Source organism: Leucoraja erinacea, chromosome 25, assembly GCF_028641065.1.
Source record: "Leucoraja erinacea ecotype New England chromosome 25, Leri_hhj_1, whole genome shotgun sequence".
In the NCBI taxonomy this organism is placed as follows: Eukaryota; Metazoa; Chordata; class Chondrichthyes; order Rajiformes; family Rajidae; genus Leucoraja; species Leucoraja erinaceus.
The window spans coordinates 21,498,136-21,519,462 of record NC_073401.1 but is presented as its reverse complement, the minus strand read 5'-3'; the positions used below and the strand labels follow the sequence as shown (position 1 = coordinate 21,519,462).

Genomic DNA, 21,327 nt, shown 5'->3' with positions numbered 1-21,327 from the left:
TTGATCACAGAATACAGAACACACTCATTAAAATAACAAGTCATAAGCAAAATTAGGAATCATAAAATATATATGTCCCAAACACATGTTCAGATTCCAATCAAAAACTGTAAATTATTCCTCCAATATTTGATCAATTTTAAAAGGAGCCATATTTATTTCTAAAGTATATCATGCTCAAAATGGTCACAGATGATCAACCAATGTTCATGTAACAATGATTGCTATCCTGCTGGAATAATGGTTGGGATCATCCTTGTGGGAATGGTATTCTAATTGGAATGGAACCTTTACTACCATTATTTCATTCCTGTAGCTCCTGTCTAATTTTGTAAACAAGATGGATTGCTCACAGATTTCCTGCCACCATTGATTCAATTTCCTACCTTGAAATTCAAGCAGTCCTCCAACAGAACAGGAACATATTAGTAGTTTATCATACCAGTAGGCCTTAGCGAGACGGAAGCATATTAGAGGGAGAGAAGATTTTTGAAGAACACACGGTCATGATAATTGCTTTCTTAGGCTTACCATCAATTTCTGTATACCAATTCTGGAAAGTGATAATATCAGTGCGGACCATCTTGCTTTCCTTCATCCCCTTCTCCAGTTGCTCCTGCCCTCCAGGGTCCAGTTCTCCTGAAGCGTTCCAATATCTTTTCCTTTCTCTTCCCAGCCTCCAGCCCCATTTTACAACAATCCATAGTTTACTTGAATTCCTTTGCTAGCTCTCCTGTACAGAGTCAGAAAAGGGGAGGCTTTTCATTGCACAATGTGTGCAAAACCTGATGTACCCTGCCTTGTTAATATGCCTGTGAGGGTTTTGCTTCTGGGTAACCTAAGTAGCATGCACCTACTCCCACCACCCAGAAATGAAGGATTTTGTAGCCCATTGTATTCACAAAATGTTTATTTGTAACATTTTATTTGCTACTTTAACCATTTTTGTGTGTTTCAATTTTTATTCGATATCTTTACTGGTTTTAAAAGCCTATTGAAAATGCCTCCTGACATTCTTTGTATAAGATTTTTCATTGCTTAGCCAGCATGGTGACATCACAGCTGAGGGGTGCCTGAACCCTTCTCGAATTAGAGCAGCAGGTGGCAGAAAGGAGAAACATTTCCCACAACATTTTTGCGAGGATCTTTATTCCAGGTGAATAGGAAGTATCATTGCATTATTATTTGGCAGAAGAGTACAATGCACAGAGCCCGTTACACTGTGCATTTATTACCCATGACTCAGAAAGAAATGGGTATCAGTTTATTTTCTTAAACTGATGGGTCCTTTGTTCTGCCTGGTTATCTTGTAAACAGGATGACAAATATAATCCAGAGTGTTTTTTTAATAAATTAACTATTTCATGCTCAGATATTGTTTTTAGTTAAATATTACACATTAATATCAAGAAATAAAACCCGTTTTTAAGTTTTTAGAGACAAATATTAGCAAAGTAAATCTTCACAATGATGGTTTTCACACATATTCTCACTAATAACATAATTCATTTTATTTCATTTCTTAAAGTGAGCAGTGTTTAAAATTTGTCTCAAAGCCCTTAACTGAAGGTTCACATACTAGATGTTGTTTGTTTTTTTTATTTTAGTGTGTACTTTACATTTTCTAATGTATTTACATACTTCTGTCATGTGAATTTTGCATGGAAAAAATGAGAGAAAAATCAATGCAGTATGCAGAGCATTTCACTTTCAGTTACAAAAGTGTTGTTCCGTCATCAAAAGGTTTTCATTGTCACAGAAACCCAAACAGCAAGTTGAAACAGGTCATGGTAGTGTCAGTATACTTTACAGATTAGCAAAACTTACATATATATTTTTGTGGTTCTTAATTTCCTCCACTTTCTAGCCCAAATGTAAAACGTTTGTTAGAGCACAGCAGTTTCCACAGTTTCCAAGTTGTTCTTTTCGCTCTTCCCTGTAGAATTTCTGTACTGGATTATGGAACTGGATCGATAAGACATTTTCATTATAGTACGACCAGTGCGATGTAAACTCAGTATCAGTTGTTTGAAGAGTGGTGTGTAGTTCGGAACAAAAATGGAGGACGAAACATTTCACATATCAATTATATCAAGTAAATTAAATGTTTCATTTCTTTTTTTCTTAAAAATCTTTTGTTGTATTATTTCTTATTTACAAGGAGTCAAATAATATGTGACCCCTTTTTTTAACCGAACATGAGGAAAAGAACTGTTTCCTGTGTTTACGTTGACTAGTTTTCTTTGACCTGCATACATCTAACTTGAATTTTGATTTTGTAGATTGCATGTATGATGTCAGGATTGGCAGAGAGCAAATCAACTATAGCTCAGTCATATCACATAAAAATGAGAGGTTATCTCAAAGATCACAGTGTTTCTCATGATTCCATACTGGAACTCATGATACTGGATTGCAAATCACCAGAACTTCAGTGAATTAGTTAAACAAGTGCAATAGTCAGACCTTATCCAGTTATCTTCACTGTGGTAATTTTCCTTGTCATCTTTTACTGCCAAATCTAGCATTTATCCTGTTTAATTTTATAGTTGACCTTCTGCATCCTGAATGGATTCTGTTCAGTATTAGATAGACCATTGCCTAGCAGAGTCCGATGTACTTCAAGTTATTTTGAATTATCACATCAGTGACTGCGTCAAAAACAAATTGAATGTTACTGGTGTCTGTTGCGCAGGTAAAGTGGGAGTAGATTTCCTTAGTTTCCTTGTTGCGGTTCAGGTCCTCAAATTGCCGCTGAATGTAGACAGCAGCTTCTTCATATGTATTCTGACCCTTGTATTCTGCGAAACACACCGTCAATGGAATTCGTTTGATCTTTTCTGCAAGGAGATCTTTCTTGTTCAGAAACAGGATAAGTGACGTGTTGATGAACCAGTTGTTGTTGCAGATAGAATCAAAAAGACGCAAACTTTCAGCCATTCGACTCTGAAACAAAAAATGCAACATAACTATTAAAAGCTGATGATATAGTTAGCAGAATAGTTACACACTGAAGTTGGAGTCCATCAAAGCAATACCATGAATGCTAAAAACCTGAAATAGAATCAGATACAAAATAGGTAATACCCAGCAGTTCAGCAGCAACCGTGGAGAACGTTTCAGTTAAATAAAATTTAATCAAAACTAGGAATAATTAGAGAATAAAATTGCTTTAAGAAGTAGAAAAAGGATGAAGAGGATAAAATAAAATGGTAAACTGTGTTATAGTGTGGAAGGCTGAGTAATTTAAATCCCAAACATTGATAGTGCACAGCAAATGAAGGTGATGGTTAGATTAAAAAATATATGTTAGGTAGGTAGAGAAGAGGCTAAGAATAGATGAAAGAGAATTATTTCCTGCAAATTCTGAAGAAAAATAAATTGAATGCTGGAAACCTAAACTCAAAATGCGGAAATGCTAGTTAAATGAAATTGTTATAGTTAGCGTTGAGGCTGCAATGTGCCCAATCAGAAGGCCATTTATGTACCCTTGGAAGCAAAGTTCCTTGGCATTAGTAGAGGAGACTAGGGGTGAAGAAGCTGAATTAGCAGCTGACTGTAAACTCTTGTTCATGTAGAGCCTGAGAGGCAGGGTTTCACAAATTAGTCAATCAATTTGCAACTGGTTTCCCCAATATATAGCAGACCATTTGTGAGCTGCAAGTATAATAAAAAAAAACATAGAACATAGAAAAATGCAGCACATTTATTTATAAATGAACATTAAATGTTGGTCGTGCCAGTGAAGTCGACATTCTGCATATATATTGAATATGTTCATCATATCAGCATAAATAATAATAATAATAATACCCTGTAGTAACATAATTGCCAGAAAATCTCTGCAAAGTAGGAAATTCTTGTCTTGAAATCATGTTCCCCATTGCCATGATTTGGGGACCTTGCAACATTTACCACTTTGTCAGTATTTCTCAACAAATTCTACTGAGAAAAGACTATAAGTCGGGTTCAGCATCTAGCTACTAGGAGTTTTCTGTAAAAAAATACTGAAATTAAGTTTCAACTCATTCACTGTTTTGTATGTTTAACATACATCGATCTTGGGCAATAGTTCAGTAATATGTATGAGTTAAAAAAAAGTGGATCAGAAATTTGATCAAATCGCACTGTACGATGCACGTACAGTTTGATTTTTCCGCAAGTGAAACGTGAATAATCATTCTTAGATTTTCAATCACTGCAGACATTTCATAATTGGTTTATTATGGTCATGCATAAGAGATACAGTGAAAAATTGTTTTGTGTGATCTCCAGATAAATCATACCATAGACGAGTTCAATCAATAATATAAAAGAGAAAATTGTTTATTGTTGACTGCAGAAGATATTGTTACAGCTACAGCGAAAATGCAGATTAAAAAATGCAAAGGCCACACAAGGTAAATTGGAAGATTGAGAATTCACTCATAGCATATGAGAGGTCAGTTCAATAATCTGATAACAGCAAGAGAAGCTGTCCTTGAATTTGGTGGTACATGCTTTGAATATTTTATAACCTCTGTTTGAGGGGAGAAGAGAGAATGGGCAGGGTATGAGTGGTCCATGATTATATCGGCTGTTTTCCTCAGGCAATTCGAAGTATAGATGGAGCCAGTGGGGGGAGGCTGGTTTGTGTGAAAGATGGACTGCATTCAGAACTCACTGCAATTCCTTGTGGTCTGTGATGCATTTGGATAGGATGCTTTCTATGATGCATCAGTAGAAATTGGTAAGGAGTCATTGGAGATTTGCCGAAATTCTTTAGCCTTTTGGGGAAATAGAGGTGTTGGTGTGCTTTTTTGGCCGTAATTATGGTTGGAGCAGGCCAAATTGTTGATAATGTTTACATCTAGGAACTTGAAGCCCTTGTCTATCACCACTTCAGCACCATTGATACAGACTTTGATATGTACTCCCTGCTTGCTGAAGTCGATGATCAGCTTTTTCATTTTTCTGACATTGAGGGAGACATTGATTTTTTCATTCTTTGCTACAACTCTATTTCCTGATTGTATTCCATCTCGTCATTGTTTCAGATTCGGCCTCCAAGTCCATGCCAAGTGGCTTGTCCAGTTTATTATTGCTCTGTTTTAAACTGAGCAATATTGGTACAACTGGACAGCTTGCAAGCCCATTTAATTGTAAACCACATTCAGCAGAGTTACATGGAGATAAAGGTAAGGATAACAGATAGCTTCCCCTGAAAAAAACATTAGTGAACTAGTTAGTTCATGAATCCATTCGTTTAAGAAGGAACTGCAGATGCTGGAAAATTGAAGGTAGACAAAAATGCTGGAGAAACTTAGCAGGTGAGGCAGCATCTATGGGTGAAGGAAATAGGCAACGTTTCAGGGCGAAACCCTTCTTCAGACTGATGTGAAGGAGGGGGTGGTGGGGGGGGAGAAAGGAAGAGGTGGAGCCAGAGAGTTGAGGGGGAGCTGATAAGGGGAGGAGAAAGTAAGGACTAGCTGAATTTAGAGAAGTCATTGTTCATACCGCTGGGGTGCGAACTGCCCAAGTGAAATATGAGGTGCTGCTCCTCCAATTTACGGTGGTCCTCACTCTGGAAATGGAGGAGGCCCAGGACAGAAAGGTCGGATTCGGAATGGGAGGGGGACTGGAAGTGCTGAGCCACCGGGAGATCAGGTTGGTTATTGCGAACCGAGCCGAGGTGTTCGGCGAAGCAATCACCAAGCCTACGCTTGGTCTCTCCGATGTAGAGCAACTGACATCTAGAGCAGCGGATGCAATAGATGAGGTTGGAGGAGGTGCGGGTGAACCTCTGCCCCACCTGGAAAGACCCTATTTCCTTCGCTCCATAGATGCTGCCTCACCCGTTGATTTTCTCCAGCACTTTTGTCTACCCTCATGAATCCATTCATTCTTTTACTGTTATTTTCAGTTGTTATTTTCCAAATCCTAGATTATAGGCCAAATTTTGATTCCACAATTATCATGGTGGCTTCTTAACTTTGATCCGTGGATTGTTCATCCAAGTGACTGAATTATTGTAATTTAACTGTTGTCTGTTAGGTTCAGAGTTACCATTTCTAACTTTAGTATTCCTGTTCAGTTTTATTTTAATTAACTGAATTCTAATTAACATAATGGTATGCAGAGAAGCTTGAATCCATAATTCTGAATTGTAAGGCCAGGCCTCGGGATTAAAGTCTAGTTGCATGATCACATTGCTTTCATACTCATCAATGGTATTGGAGAAAACTAAGTGAAAATAGATTGTGTGGGCAAAAATACAATGATTTGATAGAGAAATTTCAAATTCGGGTCAAGCGTTAATTAAAACTTGACAGGGTATTACTGTGCAATTTGATTCTAATTCTGTAGTGTTCATTATTTTCAGTGTATACACATATTGGTCAAGCTATATGTTGAACACAAATGTAGATGTAATATCATTCATTGGTTGAGCTGTAAACTGTTTCAGTTGCATTGGTGCTGCTTAGGGAAATGATCCATCTCAGTCAGATGCATTCGTATAGGAATTCAGATCTCTGCACTAAAGAACCATGATCACATAACAAATTGCCAAACATTGTTTAATCCTTTATCCAAGTCAAACTAAAAGAAATACTATTCCCAAGACAAATACAGTCAAATGCTCAACATTCAGTTCAAGGGCTTTGCTTAAAATATTAAATCCGTGATCAATGAGTAATACATCAATGTTCTAGTTGGAGACCTTTTGCAACTTTCACTGTTTACATTGACAAACACAACCCAGAATATTCCAAATGCGTTTGATTTGAGTAATAAAGCAATCCAGACTAATACATCATTTGAATTCAGAACTCAACCAGTTATGCAGGGAATAAGTACCCAAAACAATTGTCTTCAATGAAATCCATCACTGTGAATATTATTCAGAATCAGCTTCAGGGTCTCGACGCAGAATAAAGCCAAATTGACCAACATTGATGTTGAACGATTTTTCTGACATTTTATATTGTTAAAATTTTGAGGTTGATATATGGTCAGAATTTAAAAGGCATAATTTATCTTTCACATGAGCATATTATTTATATATTTTCTTTTTTGCTAAAATGCAGTGTTGAAGTAAAACCTATCAAACAGCCACACCACATTAAATACTTTTCACATAAGCATTAAGGAAAGTATTTAAGAGAATTCCTCACGTTAGTTATTGGCAGCTATTAGAAGGGATTCTAAGAGGCATTGGATTAACTCATATTTGGAGAATGGGCTAATTGTGGGTAGCCAGCATGGCTTTTCAAGGGGAGATCATGTTTTACAAACTTGATTGAGTTTTTTGAGGAAGTGTTGAAGGTGATTGGTGAGAGTAGGGTAACAGATATTGTCTACATGGATTCTAGTAAGGCATTTGATAAGGACCCTTGAGGTAGGCTGATCCAGAAGATTAAGATGCATTGGGTGCACTGAATCTTGGTAGTTTAGAAGGATGAGAGGGCATCTTATTGAAACATATAAGATTATTAAGTGTTCGGACACGCTAGGGGCAGGAAACATGTTCCTGATGTTGGGGGAGTCCAGAACCAGGGACCACAGTTTAAAAATAAGGGGTAAGCCATTTAGAACAGATATGAGGAAACACTTTTTCTCACAGAGAGTTGTGAGTCTGTGGAATTCTCTGCCTCAGAGGGCGGTGGAGGCCGTTGTAATGAGTCGAGTCATACACACGGCAAGATACAACACATAATTATTAAAGTCCACTTACAGCATTGGTCTGCAGGACATTACAGTAGCTAGCAGCTACTCCGACTGAATTACGTAAGGAAGCTCTTGGTAATATCAATCACATATTAGGCGGAGCAATTACTAACAAGCACTATAATTTGTTAGTAGGAAGTAACCAATCTACAGCCGGTTCTCTGGATACTTTCAAGAGAGAGCTAGATAGGGCTCTTAAAGATAGTGGAGTCATGGGGAGAAGGCAGGAACAGGGTACTGATTGGGGATGATCAGCCATGATCACATTGAATGGCAGTGCTGGCTCGAAGGGCCAAATGGCCTACTCCTGCACCAATTGCCTATTTTCTATTGTCTATTTAGATTCAGAACTGGCTTACTGATAGAAGACAGAGGGTAATGGTGAAAGGTATTACTCTAGCTGGAGATCTATGACTAGTGATGTCCTCCAGGATTCAATAGTGCTGGATGTCTGATGTTATCTCTATATTACTAAATCTCTGATCTTGACCGCTTTTGGCCCACTGTGCTGCGATTTCCGACAGAACGCCAACACCTACGGCCGTCATTTTTGGCCACCTTGCTCAGAGCCCCCCTCCGCCTTAAAGGTGCGGAGGATTTTTCCCATCGATGACAAATCAGATAGATATTAATGTTTTTAAAACATTCACCATTCTCTCTGCTGCCCCTGCTGGAGGGAGGGGGATGGACTATAAAACCAGTTAGTGGTGTGCCTCACTCAGTCTCTGCAAGGTGGATGAAGCCAAGGTTCACGTCTATCTGAGCTCTGAATAACACTGAACAAATGTCTACACAACTGTGAGTACCCTTAATGTGGTTTGAAAATGAAAACATGGTTTGTTTGAAATAAAAAGGCACTGCCTGCAAATGGTTGTTTGGGTGCTTTGGCTTGAAGTTGAAAGCACTACTTCCTGTAAATTGTGGCTTGGAAGCTTTGGTTTAAAGTTGAAAGGCATTACTTACTGCAAATGGTGGCTTGAAGTTGAAAGGCACTTCTTACTGCAAATGGTGGCTTGGGTGCTTTGGCTTGAAGTTGAATTGCACTATTTACTGCAAATGGTGGCTTGGGAGCTTTGGCTTGAAGTTTAAAAAAAAATCACCATTCTCTCTGCTTCACCTGCTGGAGGGAGGGGGAGGGAATATAAAACCAGGAAGTGGTGTGCCTCACTCAATCTCTGCAAGGTGGATGAAGCCAAGGGTCACGTCTCTATGAGCTCCGAATAACACTGAACAAATGTCTACACAACTGAGTACCCTTAATGTGGTTTGAAAATGAAAATATGGTTTGTTTGAAGTAAAAAGGCACTGCCTGCAAATGGTTGTTTGGGTGCTTTGACTTGAAGTTGAAAAGCACTACTTCCTGTAAATGGTGGTTTGGGTATTTTGTTTGAAGTTGAAAGGCACTACTTGCTGCATATGGTGGCTTGGGTGCTTTGACTTGGGGTTGAATGGTACTACTTACTGCAAATGGTGGCTTGGGTGCTTTGCTTGAAGTTGAAAGGCACTACTTACTGCAAATGGTGGCATGAAGTTGAAAGGCACCAACTGCAAATGGTGGCTTGGGTGATATGGCGTGAATGTTGATAGGCACTAACTGCAAATGGTGGCTTGGGTGCTTTGGCTTGAAGTTGAAAGGCACTACTTACTGCAAATGATGGCTTGGGTGCTTTGGCTTGATGTTGAAAGGCACTACTTACTGCAAATGGTGGCATGAAGTGGAAAGGCACTACTTGCTGCAAATTGTGGCTTGGGTGATATGGCGTGAATGTTGATAGGCACTAACTGCAAATGGTGGCTTGGGTGCTTTGGCTTGAAGTTGAAAGGCACTACTTACTGCAAATGGTGGCTTGGGTGCTTTGGCTTGATGTTGAAAGGCACTACTTACTGCAAATGGTGGCTTGGGTGATTTGGCTTGGGGTTGAATGGCACTACTTACTGCAAATGGTGGCTTGGGTGCTTTGCTTGAAGTTGAAAGGCACTACTTACTGCAAATGGTGGCATGAAGTTGAAAGGCACTAACTGCAAATGGTGGCTTGGGTGATATGGCGTGAATGTTGAAAGGCACTAACTGCAAATGGTGGCTTGGGTGCTTTGGCTTGAAGTTGAAAGGCACTACTTACTGCAAATGATGGCTTGGGTGCTTTGGCTGGATGTTGAAAGGCACTACTTACTGCAAATGGTGGCATGAAGTGGAAAGGCACTACTTGCTGCAAATTGTGGCTTGGGTGATATGGCGTGAATGTTGATAGGCACTAACTGCAAATGGTGGCTTGGGTGCTTTGGCTTGAAGTTGAAAGGCACTACTTACTGCAAATGATGGCTTGGGTGCTTTGGCTTGATGTTGAAAGGCACTACTTACTGCAAATGGTGGCTTGGGTGATTTGGCTTGAAGTTTAAAGAAATCACAGTTCTCTCTGTTGCACTTGCTGGAGGGAGGGGGAGGGACTATAAAACGAGGAAGTGGTGTGCCTCAATCAATCTCTGCAAGGTGGATGAAGCCAAGGGTCACGTCTCTATGAGCTCTGAATAACACTGAACAAATGTCTACACAACTGTGAGTACCCTTAACGTGGTTTGAAAATGAAAGTGTGGTTTGTTTGAAGTAAAAAGGCACTGCCTACAAATGGTTGTTTGGGTGCTTTGGCTTGAAGTTGAAAGGCACTACTTACTGCGAATGGTGGCATGAAGTTGAAAGGCACTACTTACTGCAAATGGTGGCATGGGTGCTTTGGCTTGAAGTTGAAAGGCACTACTTACTGCAAATGGTGGCATGGAGTTGAAAGGCACTACTTGCTGCAAATTGTGGTGGGTGCTTTGGCTTGAAGTTGAAAGGCACTATTTACTGCAAATGGTGTGCTTTGGCTTGAAGTTGAAAGGCACTACTTACTGCTAATGGTGGCTTGGGTGCTTTGGCTTGAAGTTGAAAGTCACTACTTACTGCTAATGGTGGCTTGGGTGCTTTGGCTTGAAGTTGAAAGTCACTACTTACTGCAAATGGTGGCTTGGGTGCTTTGGCTTGAAGTTGAAAGGCACTACTTACTGCAAATGGTGGCTTGGGTGCTTTGGCTTGAAGTTGAAAGGCACTACTTACTGCAAATGGTGGCATGAAGTTGAAAGGCACTACTTACTGCAAATGGTGGCTTGGGTGATATGGCTTGAAGTCGATAGGCACTACTTACTGTAAATGATGGCTTGGGTGCTTTGGCTTGAAGTTGATAGGCACTACTTAATGCAAATGATGGCTTGGGTGCTTTGGCTTGAAGTTGAAAGTCACTACTTACTGCAAATGGTGGCTTGAGTGCTTTGGCTTGAAGTTGAAAGGCACTACTTACGGCAAATAGTGGTTTGGGTGCTTGGGCTTGAAGTTGAATGGCATTACTTACTGCAAATGGTGGCTTGGGTGCTTTGGCTTGAAGTTGAAAGGCACTACTTACTGCAATTTTTGGCTTGGGTGCTTTGGCTGGAAGTTGAAAGGCATTACTTACTACAAATGTTGACTTGGGTGCTTTGGCTTGAAGTTGAAAGGCACTACTTACTGCAAATGGTGGCGTGGGTGCATTGGCTTGAAGTTGAAAGGCACTACTCACTGCAAATGGTGGCATGAAGTTGAAAGGCACTACTTTCTGCAAATGGCGGCTTGGGTGATTTGGCTTGAAGTTAAAAGGCACTACTGCAAATGCACTTACTTCCTGTTTGCACTGTATATTGATTTTAGATAAAATGGTACCACTTCCGGCTGTGATTTTTGGCCATCTTACTCAGTCCCCCCTCCGCTGAGCAGGTGCAGAGAATTCTTCCCATCAATTTAAAATAAAAGTGTTATTAGTGTTTAAAAAATGTTGAGAATCTCTCTCCTGTCAATCAAGCCCTGAAAGCCACACCTTTTCCGGGGGGAGAGGGTATAAAACCCGGAAGTGTGGGTGTGGCTCAGTCTCTGCATGATGGGAGAGGGAGAGGTCATGACTCTGTCTGAGCTGTGAATCAACTGAACACACTGAATGTCTACTGAACTGTGAGTTTGGTGTTTTGTGTGGTTTTATGGTGGTTTCACCCTGCATGAAATGGTATGAAGCTGCATTTGAATTTGGTGGCCTTGGACCCTGCTTGAAGTGGAATGAAACTGCACTTGAATTTGGCGGCCTTGCATCCTGCTTGAAGTGGTATGAAACTGCACTGAATTTGGTGGCCTTGCACCCTGCTGAAAGTGGTATGAAACTGCACTTGAATTTGGTGGCCTTGGATCCAGCTTGAAGTGGTATGAAACTGCACTTGAATTTGGTGGCCTTGCATCCTGCTTGAAGTGGTTGGAAACTGCACTTGGATTAAATTTGGTGGCCTTGCACCCTGCTCATAGTGGTAAGAAACTGCACTTGAATTTGGTGGCCTTGCACCTTGTTTGAAATGGTAGGAAGATGGATTTGAATTTGGTGGCTTTGTATCCTGCTTGAAATGGAATTTCAAGGAATAGTCATGAGTCAACTGCCAGCCCACCAGCCGTGAGTGAGCTGCCAGCAAAGATCAGGCTTGAGGGACAATGCCACTTACTTTCCTCAACAAATGGTGATAAGTTTAGATCAACTGCGTAGGTACTGCAAATGGCGGCTCCCCCCTCTCCCCACTTGAGCAGGTGCAAGAATTTACCATCAATTTGGCTAGTGCACTCCAGAAAGCCCCCCCCCCCCCCCCACCCCCCCTCCCAGTGAACACACTGAATGTCTAACTGCACTTGAAATGTTTCACCCTGGCTTTGCATTTGGTGGCCTTGGACCCTGCTTTTGGAAAAATATTGCGTTGGGGGAAACTTGAATTTGGTGGCCTTGCACCCTGCTGAACAGTGGTAATGAAACCGCACTTGAATTTGGTGGCCTTTGCATCCAGCTTGAAGTGGTATGAAACTGCACAAATTTGGTGGCCTTGCATCCTGCTTGAAGTGGTTGGAAACTGCACTTGGATTTGGTGGCCTTGCACCCTGCTCATAGTGGTAAGAAACTGCACTTGAATTTGGTGGCCTTGCACCTTGTTTGAAACGGTAGGAAGATGGATTTGAATTTGGTGGCTTTGTATCCTGCTTGAAATGGAATTTCAAGGAATAGTCATGAGTCAACTGCCAGCCCACCAGCCGTGAGTGAGCTGCCAGCAGATCAGGCTTGAGGGACTGAGCTGCCACCTCAAGAACCCATACTAGCACTCCAGAAAGCCCCCCCCCCTTCCCCCCCCACTGGCCACCAATATTGGAATTGGTGGGGAGGTGGAATATTGCGTTGGGGACCAGCCCTCCCGTGTGAACATGGGACCCAACGGGTCCCACTTAGTCTAGTATATATATATATGTGTGTGTATGTAAATATATATGTGTGTGTGTGTATATATGTGTATACCGGGAAGCAGACTGTTCGTTCATACGCTAGGGATGCACCATATGTATATGTATGTGACTTGGATAAAAATAAAAATGTACAAATAATAATTCCATTCAATTCACTGGTGTACACAATTCTGTTACAGAAGACTTATCAATTCAAATAAATCTTTTCATTGTCTGACCTTCATTGACAGAGAGAAGGTCATTGTTTACCTTCTAAGAAGCTCTGCCTGTGTTGCTAAGAAATTAATTAAAAACCTCAGCAGGAATAATCCACCTTCTGCAAGGAAGGTGGTACATAAAAATTTACAAGGTGAACAAACAATATATATTGTAAAGATGTTCCAAACAACTATTAAGCTCCAATGGTTAAGGAAGTAATACAAAATGATTTTGTGGTCATTCTATTACTAAAATATTGAAATTATATACAATGTAATGTTTATAGAATTCAATATTTAATTATCTAATTAAAGGAAGTAATGCTGCAAGTAATTATTTTGTGATGGAATATCAAATTATCAGATGTTTTGCATTAAACAGCTTGAATTACAGTAAATTGAACTATAAAATATAATAGGTTTCAAGGTTACAGAATTAAAAATCAGGTATCTCTATAATATGCTTTTTTATCCAATTTTCACAAGTTAAAATGCTTGATCAAAGTTACGTTGCTTTAAATATGTTTATCAATAGATTAATCGTAATTCATGTCTAGCGATGATGAGGGATGGTGCTAAGTGATCTTTTTTTGCCACCTTCTTCCAAGGACATGGGTGATACTCGCATCCTCAGTTACCTTAAGGACCCTGTAAGCATGCAGATTCATCAAATTGTGACATAAATTAACATGCAACATCCATTAGTAAGAAATGCCAATGGTTTACAGAATAATCCAGTACTTAAAAGTTCCGTTTTTGGTTGCCTCTTCTGGTTGTCACAATAGCTCTTCAGATGGTAGGTACTTTCTATAGTTATTCTTAATTGTAAAACTCTACTGCTACTGTTGTACTAGTTACTACTGTAAAGATTTTTCATAAACTAGATGTATTGAGATTTGATTGCATTAGTAGAAATTCCCCATAAAATATAGAATAACAGGGAGAATGTGCAGGGGACACAGAGCCAGACAATCTGTTTGAAGAGACAATTAGAAGTGAAGAAGGGCACCGGGAAGCAGACTGTGTTTGTTCATACGCTAGGGACGCACCGTTTGAGTTATTTGCACTTCAAAAGACTTCAAAAAAATATATATAGTACAGAAACAGGCCACCAAGTCCACATCAACCACCCATTTATACTAACCGTACATTAATCCTACTTTTATTCTCCTGACAATCTCATCAACTACCTGCTGATTCTTCTACTCGGGTATATATGTGGCCAATTTAGAATGGTAAATCAACCAAAAATGGTCCCGACTTGACACGTCACCTGTCCATATTCGCCAGAGATGCTGTCTGACCCATTGAGTTACTCCAGCACTTTGTATCTTTTTTTGCGAACCTGCATCTGCAGTTCTTTGTTTCTACACCTCTAATCTACCAACCTGGGCAGAGATGTCCCCTCAAACTTGTCAAACAACAGCCTGACATAGTCCTATTCACAGGATTATCCCTTACAGACAATTTATTGGACTCCTTCTTCATGGCAAATGGATATCTTGTCATTTGTGTTGGTGTACAGGTGAGAGGAATTACCCTGGCAGTCTTGAATATCAACTCAATACCACATAAACTTTCATGGCATCGGGCCAATTTCTCATGGCATCAGTTCAAACATAACAATCTATTGTGGATCCCCGAGCTGATAAATCAGGGCAAGTAGCAAGAACATATAATATGCCATGGGTGGGGGAACCACAGTATCCATTACCAAGAATGGCTTGATAGAACTAGCGCTGGTTGAGTTCAGAAGGTCATAGTGCCAAACAGAGTCTGTGGCAAGTAGTGGATGAACCAATACGAGAGGTAGACCTGAACCATGCCAATTTACCAAGGATGGCATTGGTAGAATTGACAACCCCACACAACAGCTTGTGAAGACAAAGTCCCATCTTCAAACCCAAGGAAAGGCAATTGTTCAATGATCGAATGATAATTTATTGAACCATATCCAGTGGTAATGGATACTGTGGTCCTCCCACCCAGGGCATATTATACGTCCTTGCTACTTTCAGTGCTTCTTCAAAATGTTGTTTAACACAGAAGTACCCTGATTTATCAGCTGAGGGATCCACAATAGTCTGATCATCAGTCTGAAGAAGGGTTTCGGCTCGAAACATTGTCTATTTCCTTCGCTCCATGGATGCTGCCTCACCCGCTGAGTTTCTCCAGCATTTTTGTCTATCCGCAATAGACTGTTAGGTTTGTTTGTTTCAGATGTGCTAATATGGGTGCCGAACAGATGGGGCAGCTCGAAACTGATTCATGAGGCACTGTAGATCATAAACAGTGGCAGAGCACACTTCACCAATATGTATCCTCATGATCTGGCACATCCTATGTGCTACCATTACTGTGAGGTCAGGGGTTCAACTCTGTTTGACTGAGTGGTGCAGAAAAACGTGCTGGAAGCACCGCCGGGCATATCTTAAAATGATGAGGTCCCACCTGGTACGGTTGCAACTCATGAAGGGCTACATACAAGCTAAATAAATAAAATGTCCACAGTTTAGTCTTTGCACTGACTTTAGTATTGATAGGTTTTCCTGTCTCTCTGTGGAAAAGAAATACCTTTACTATTTTTGCTTGCTTTTTTTAAATCTGGCTACCGAAGTGGATGATCAGCCATGATCATTTTGAATGGTAGAGCAAGTGCAAAGGTCCACATGGCATTTGTCGTATCTTATTTTCCATATTTCTACTAATTCAGAGCCAGTTAACCATTATGCTGACCCTGGGGGGTTGTATTTTTCAAGTATTATTATTGTGAATGTTGTTTAAGGAACTTACTATGTATTATTTGATTATATTCAAACAATATACCCAAGAACCCAAACAAACATTTTACTTTAATAGAGTCATAGAGTGATACAGTGTGGAAACAAGCCCCTCAGCCCAACTTGCCCCACTAGTCCCATCTACCCATGTTTGGTCCATATCCCTCCAAACCTGTCCTATCCATGTACCTGTCTAACTGTAGGAAAGAACTACAGATGCTGGTTTAAATCGAAGATAGACACCAAATGCTGGAGTAACTCAGCAGGACAGGCAGCATCTCTGGAGAGAAGGAATGGGTGACGTTTCGGAGTCTGAAGAACGGTCTCGACCCGAAACGTCACCCATTGCTTCTCTCCTAAAATGCTGCCTGTCCTGCTGAGTTACTCCAGCATTTTGTGTCTAACTTCAGGCTCCAAATGTTATGTATGGAAGTTATGATGAAGAATCTTTAACTGAAAGCATTGAGTGTTTTTCTTTCCACAAATGGTGCTTACCCTTCTCAATATTTCCAACATTTTCTGTTTATGTATTTGTAACCGTGTCATTTTGTTTTAACATCAAGCAAAATATTTTTTTTTTTAAAAAGCCGAAATAAAATTAAGCAATTCATTTATTAAAAGCAGATAGAAAAATAAATCTATGCCATTATTTTTTACAATCCAACTGGTTTATCCAAATGAAACAATTTTGAAGAGGAAAATAAAGCTCTTAAAAGGGAAATTACCCAATCTGGTTTCCATTTGTGTAAAAAGGCACATTTAGTACATAGTGTTCTGTGGGATTTCAGCATCTTATCGACTGAGATTTGCCCAAATACCCATAATGTTCCATTGTAACTTTATCCTCTTATATCTTTTTACCCATTAGTATAAATGAGAGGATTTTTAAAAATGCATCTGCCATTTTGTTATCTCCACACATTGATATTAATCACACTGATGAATGCTCCGAATGTAGTCAGTCACTCACTTTCACGTAAGATAAGTGAATGAAGATGTTACGGAACTAAAATAGACAAGCTGTCTAACCAATTTTCTTTTCATTACTGTTTTCTGCTCATGTATTGTACATCAAAAACCAAACTACAACAACATTTTTTATTCTTCAATGTTCTGAAAATCACGTTAAAGTGTTATCAGTTTTGTGTGAAAGCTCCAGTAGTAAAATTCTATTTCACACAATGCACTTAGTAATGTGTGCAATAGAACTGATCTTGTACACATTATACGAAGAAAGATGTTTCCTCCACTAGCTTCTGAACAAGTTTGCTAGGCCACAGGTCTTAGAGGCTTAGGTCTGCTATTGGGGAAGAGTGTCAGGTGGCAAAGCAAGCAATAGTGGAAAGGACTATTGAAAAGATGGAGCATGTGTACTTGGATGGGTTTGACCTGTAATCTGGTGGTAAAGGTAGTGGTGGTGCAGAATAAACATAAAGGAAATAGGAACATCAGTTGGCTATCTGGCCTATCAAGCCAGGCCTACCACTCAACATGTCCTAATCTGATCATTTTCGGCCTTAACTAACGTTCTATGCCAGCTTCATCTAACCTTCAATTCCCTGATCTTTTGAAATTTGATCCATCCCTTCTTGAAATGCTTCTAGTTGTGTAGCTTCCAAAACCCTTCAGCAGGAGAATTCCAGAGATTCCTCTACCTGTAGGAGTAGAAATTCCAATGCATCTGTTTTAAATGACTAACTCCTTATCTTGTGATCATGACACTTCATTGAAGATCAGTGCTTTGTTTTCTCTGGAGAAAAGGAACAGGTGATGTTTCGATCAGAACCCTTCTACAGACCTATAACTAAATATTATACTGGCTAAAGGCTTCCTGTTTCGTGATAGAAAATGTAATCTGGAAAATATTTGTTTTTAAACTTGTATTTGGTGCTTAAGAAAAGTCAAAATGCTTTTTCAGGTCTCAAAAGGAAAGACTTTGAATCAGGCTCCAATTTTCTTCTTTATCTCCACATTGTGTTTGCAACCTACTATTGGAATGCAAATTAAGCACAGGATTTAAAAGCGCCTTGGTCTCAAATTAACAGAGAAACAGAGTGGGGAGAGATTAGTAGCTGATATTTGTCCTGTGCCTAGACTCCCTTAAAAACTATCTCCTCTTGTGGCATATTTTTTAATGAGATAGTTATCTTAGATACATAGATACAGAGACAATAGGTGCAGGAGTAGGTTCAATGTGATCATGGCTGATCATCCACAATCAGTACCCTGTTCCTCCCCATATTGAAGGACGTATTTGCCTCGATTTAAAACCTAAATAGACAAGTACTTATTTCTAGAGTAGAGTACTGTTTTGGGGCTTAGAGTAAATCATGGTCTAGCACCACATTCATTACACTGCCAAGCCTAAGCTTGGTGAGCTTTTAATAATTGATAGTATAGTATTGATTCATGGAGAGCACTATGTTATTGCAAAAAACAGTGAGCTTACTTAGCAGTCTGGTTCTCTGCAAAGGTTTCAGCTGTGTGATTAAATGTCATATACCAATGAAGTCTAACTTGTAACCATTGTGGCGTCAGTGAGGACACCGGTTCGGCAGTGACCACGTAGACACTCGCAATAGGGTGAACTCACTTTTTATTCCAGGACCATATGGGGGCGCTGTCCCTTGCAGTTCGGGCACATGTGTGTAGCACTGCTGTGCTCGGAGTTGTCCCGGCAGTTCAGTCCTGGTCTTCAAAGGAGGTGCTGGCAGTCTCAGGTTTATCCTGGTGGCTTAGCTTTGGGCTTGAAGGGGCGATGTTGGCAGTCTCTGAGATCCTGGCAGCTCAGTCTTTGCCTGTGTGTGCGGGCACAGTCCCTCATTGTACGTGGACTGGAAGAGGCACCCTCAGCCACTCACTCTTAGCCTAAGTAGAGGCGTTGTTTAGGGCTTCTTCTTGGCAGCCCAGTCTTGACCAAACAGTGGCGCTGCTGGTCTCGGATTTGTCCCAATGGCTCATTCTTCCTCAAACATGAGACTGGGGAACATAGTTAGCAGGGAAGCACCCCATTTCCCCTCTCGTCCTTCATCCTTTCCCCTTTCCCCATTTCCCATTCCCCATCTTGCTGGAGGCGTGGGTTTTATAGGGAGTAGGCTGTCAAGGTTCAAGGACCCAGTTATTACCAATGATGGTGGTGATTCACCTTATCAGCCAGTGATTGGGATCAGAGCGGCATCAAAGGGAGGGGGCACTGTCACACCACAGTATTTATGTGCTTGAAGAAGTTGGCGGGTCAAGCAGCATGTGTGGTGGTAAAAGGGATATGTCAACATTTTGGGTGATAATTCCGTGTCAGGACTGCCTGCTGCCAGGTTATATGGAATGGATAGTTCCAATTTTTTGTTTTTTAATGTTGGCTCTTGACCTGAAAAGTCGACACATCTCTTCTGCCTGCACAGATGCTGCTTGAATGGCTAAGTCCCAGCGTTTATTTTTTGCTCTAAATTCCAGTGTCTGCAGTCTCTTGTTTCTCCACAGTATTTACTGTATGTGGTTGGTCTAGTAAAGTTTACGGTTAAATGTGATGCCCAGGATGCTAACCATATGGATCTTTGTAAAAATAATGCTGGTTCTGCAGGTGATGTACAGGTGTTGAGACCCACATGTTAGAAATGGATCAACTCAGAGTAAGGTTGAAGTCTGAATGCACTGCCTGAGAAAATGGTGGAGGTAGATGCTGTCACTATCTCAGAGATGCCCAGATTGGAGTTGTTAGAGCTTTCCTGAAGATGTAATATTATTCTGATTAATTCAAATTATACATGCTTTCAAGAATGTTTATTTTGCAAAGATGTTGTCCTAAATTGTCTTCAATTATGTGATCTATTTAGATTATTCAGGGATTTTTCTTGGGGAAATTTAGCAACAACAACATCAATAATGACTAAAGTGAACTAAATGATACGTCACTGGTAATCGGAGGATCACATTCATGTAGCCCTGAATGTTAACTACCCCTTATGAAAATGGCATTAAGTTGCTAAGAAGTGTAACATCTAGCAGCCTGACCTCCATCACATTGCTCTGGTTAGATGTACATTGCATGCTGAAGAGAAAAATTGCTCTTGGGCATTTTACAGATTGCAGCAGGTGACATTTACAATATTAATTAGTTTGGAATCCTTACCAACCAGCATGCTAATTTCTAAGGATTGATTAAGTGTCCATTTGGTCATCATTCAGCTCGTCAGTGATGATACCGTGTATTGTGAATGTTCTCAATATGATACCATCTTTTGGCTCAACACATTACGTTACAACTGCGAGCTGCTTGTTGACGTGGACTGTCCCTTTACAACTCCCTTGACAGCCAGGTTTCCAGCATTACAAGCTATAACACTTCATAAGGACTTAATTAACCTCAAAGTCCTTTGAGATGTGTTTAGTTCATGAAAGATGGTGCATAAATGCAAATCTTTCTTTCTGCAACATCTCATGGAGATATACTGTCATTGACTAAACCCAGGCATTCTCTTATATTTGGGACTACTAAAGGTATCAAAGAGAAGACCATTATTAAAAATAAAATGCTGAAAATTCTGCTCTTGAACAGTTTGAATAAATTGATGAAGAAACAAGGAACTGCAGATACACAAAAATACACAAAGTGATGGAGTAACTCAGCAAGTCAGGCAGCATCTCTGGAGGACGTGGATGGGTGATGCTTTGGGTCGGATGTCACGAAGGGTCCTGATCTGAAACGTCACCTATCCTTGTTCTCCTGAGACTTTGTGTTCTTTTGAGTAAATTGATGCTGTGCCAGTAATCTGTGATTATTCCAGTCAATGGACACTAGGATCATGATTTTTTTGTGATCTTGGTGCAAAGGAGTATGCGTTTTGAACATGGCTCATATCAAGATAATAACTTAGTCGAACTATGTACAGAAGGTTGTCTCACAGTAACAGACAGAGAAAAAAGGGATGACCATCCAATAGACTAGGAGGAGAAAAGTAGTCCATGAATCCTTTGAGCCTATTGTTCTCATGAACAGATTTTTACTTTCGGTGGGCACAGCGTTTCCTCAGGAAGTATAGCTGAAACCATGAGTGTGGCACCATGATTCAACAGCTTAACTGTTCTATAATTTCCTGCTTACTTTCCCTCCTTTCTTGAATAGTGGCATTACATTTACAGTTTTCCAATCCTTTGGGATCTTTTTTGAATGAAGAGAATTTTGATAGAATACAGACACAAAATGTTAAAATTGAAGCAGTACGAAAATTGTATAACTGTTACGTCGATTACTTTCTCCTTGTACAATTGCTTCTAATAAAATAAATATTAAAAGATAAAATATAAAATAAATAAATAA

General features: G+C 40.0%; 2 protein-coding genes across 2 annotated transcripts in view; one reads left to right on the top strand and one right to left on the bottom strand.

Moving 5' to 3' along the window:
* rsph14 (radial spoke head 14 homolog) overlaps nucleotides 1–21,327 on the top strand; it is a 275,923-nt gene that overhangs the window by 31,344 nt on the left and 223,252 nt on the right. The gene's annotated exons all lie outside the window — the stretch shown is intronic.
* gnaz (guanine nucleotide binding protein (G protein), alpha z polypeptide) overlaps nucleotides 1,487–21,327 on the bottom strand; it is a 102,091-nt gene continuing 82,250 nt past the window's right edge. Inside the window, exon 3 of the mRNA XM_055656006.1 lies at nucleotides 1,487–2,946. Within this exon, the coding sequence (XP_055511981.1) occupies nucleotides 2,602–2,946 (345 nt within the window). The 3' untranslated portion in view covers nucleotides 1,487–2,601. The remainder of the gene's footprint in view (nucleotides 2,947–21,327) is intronic.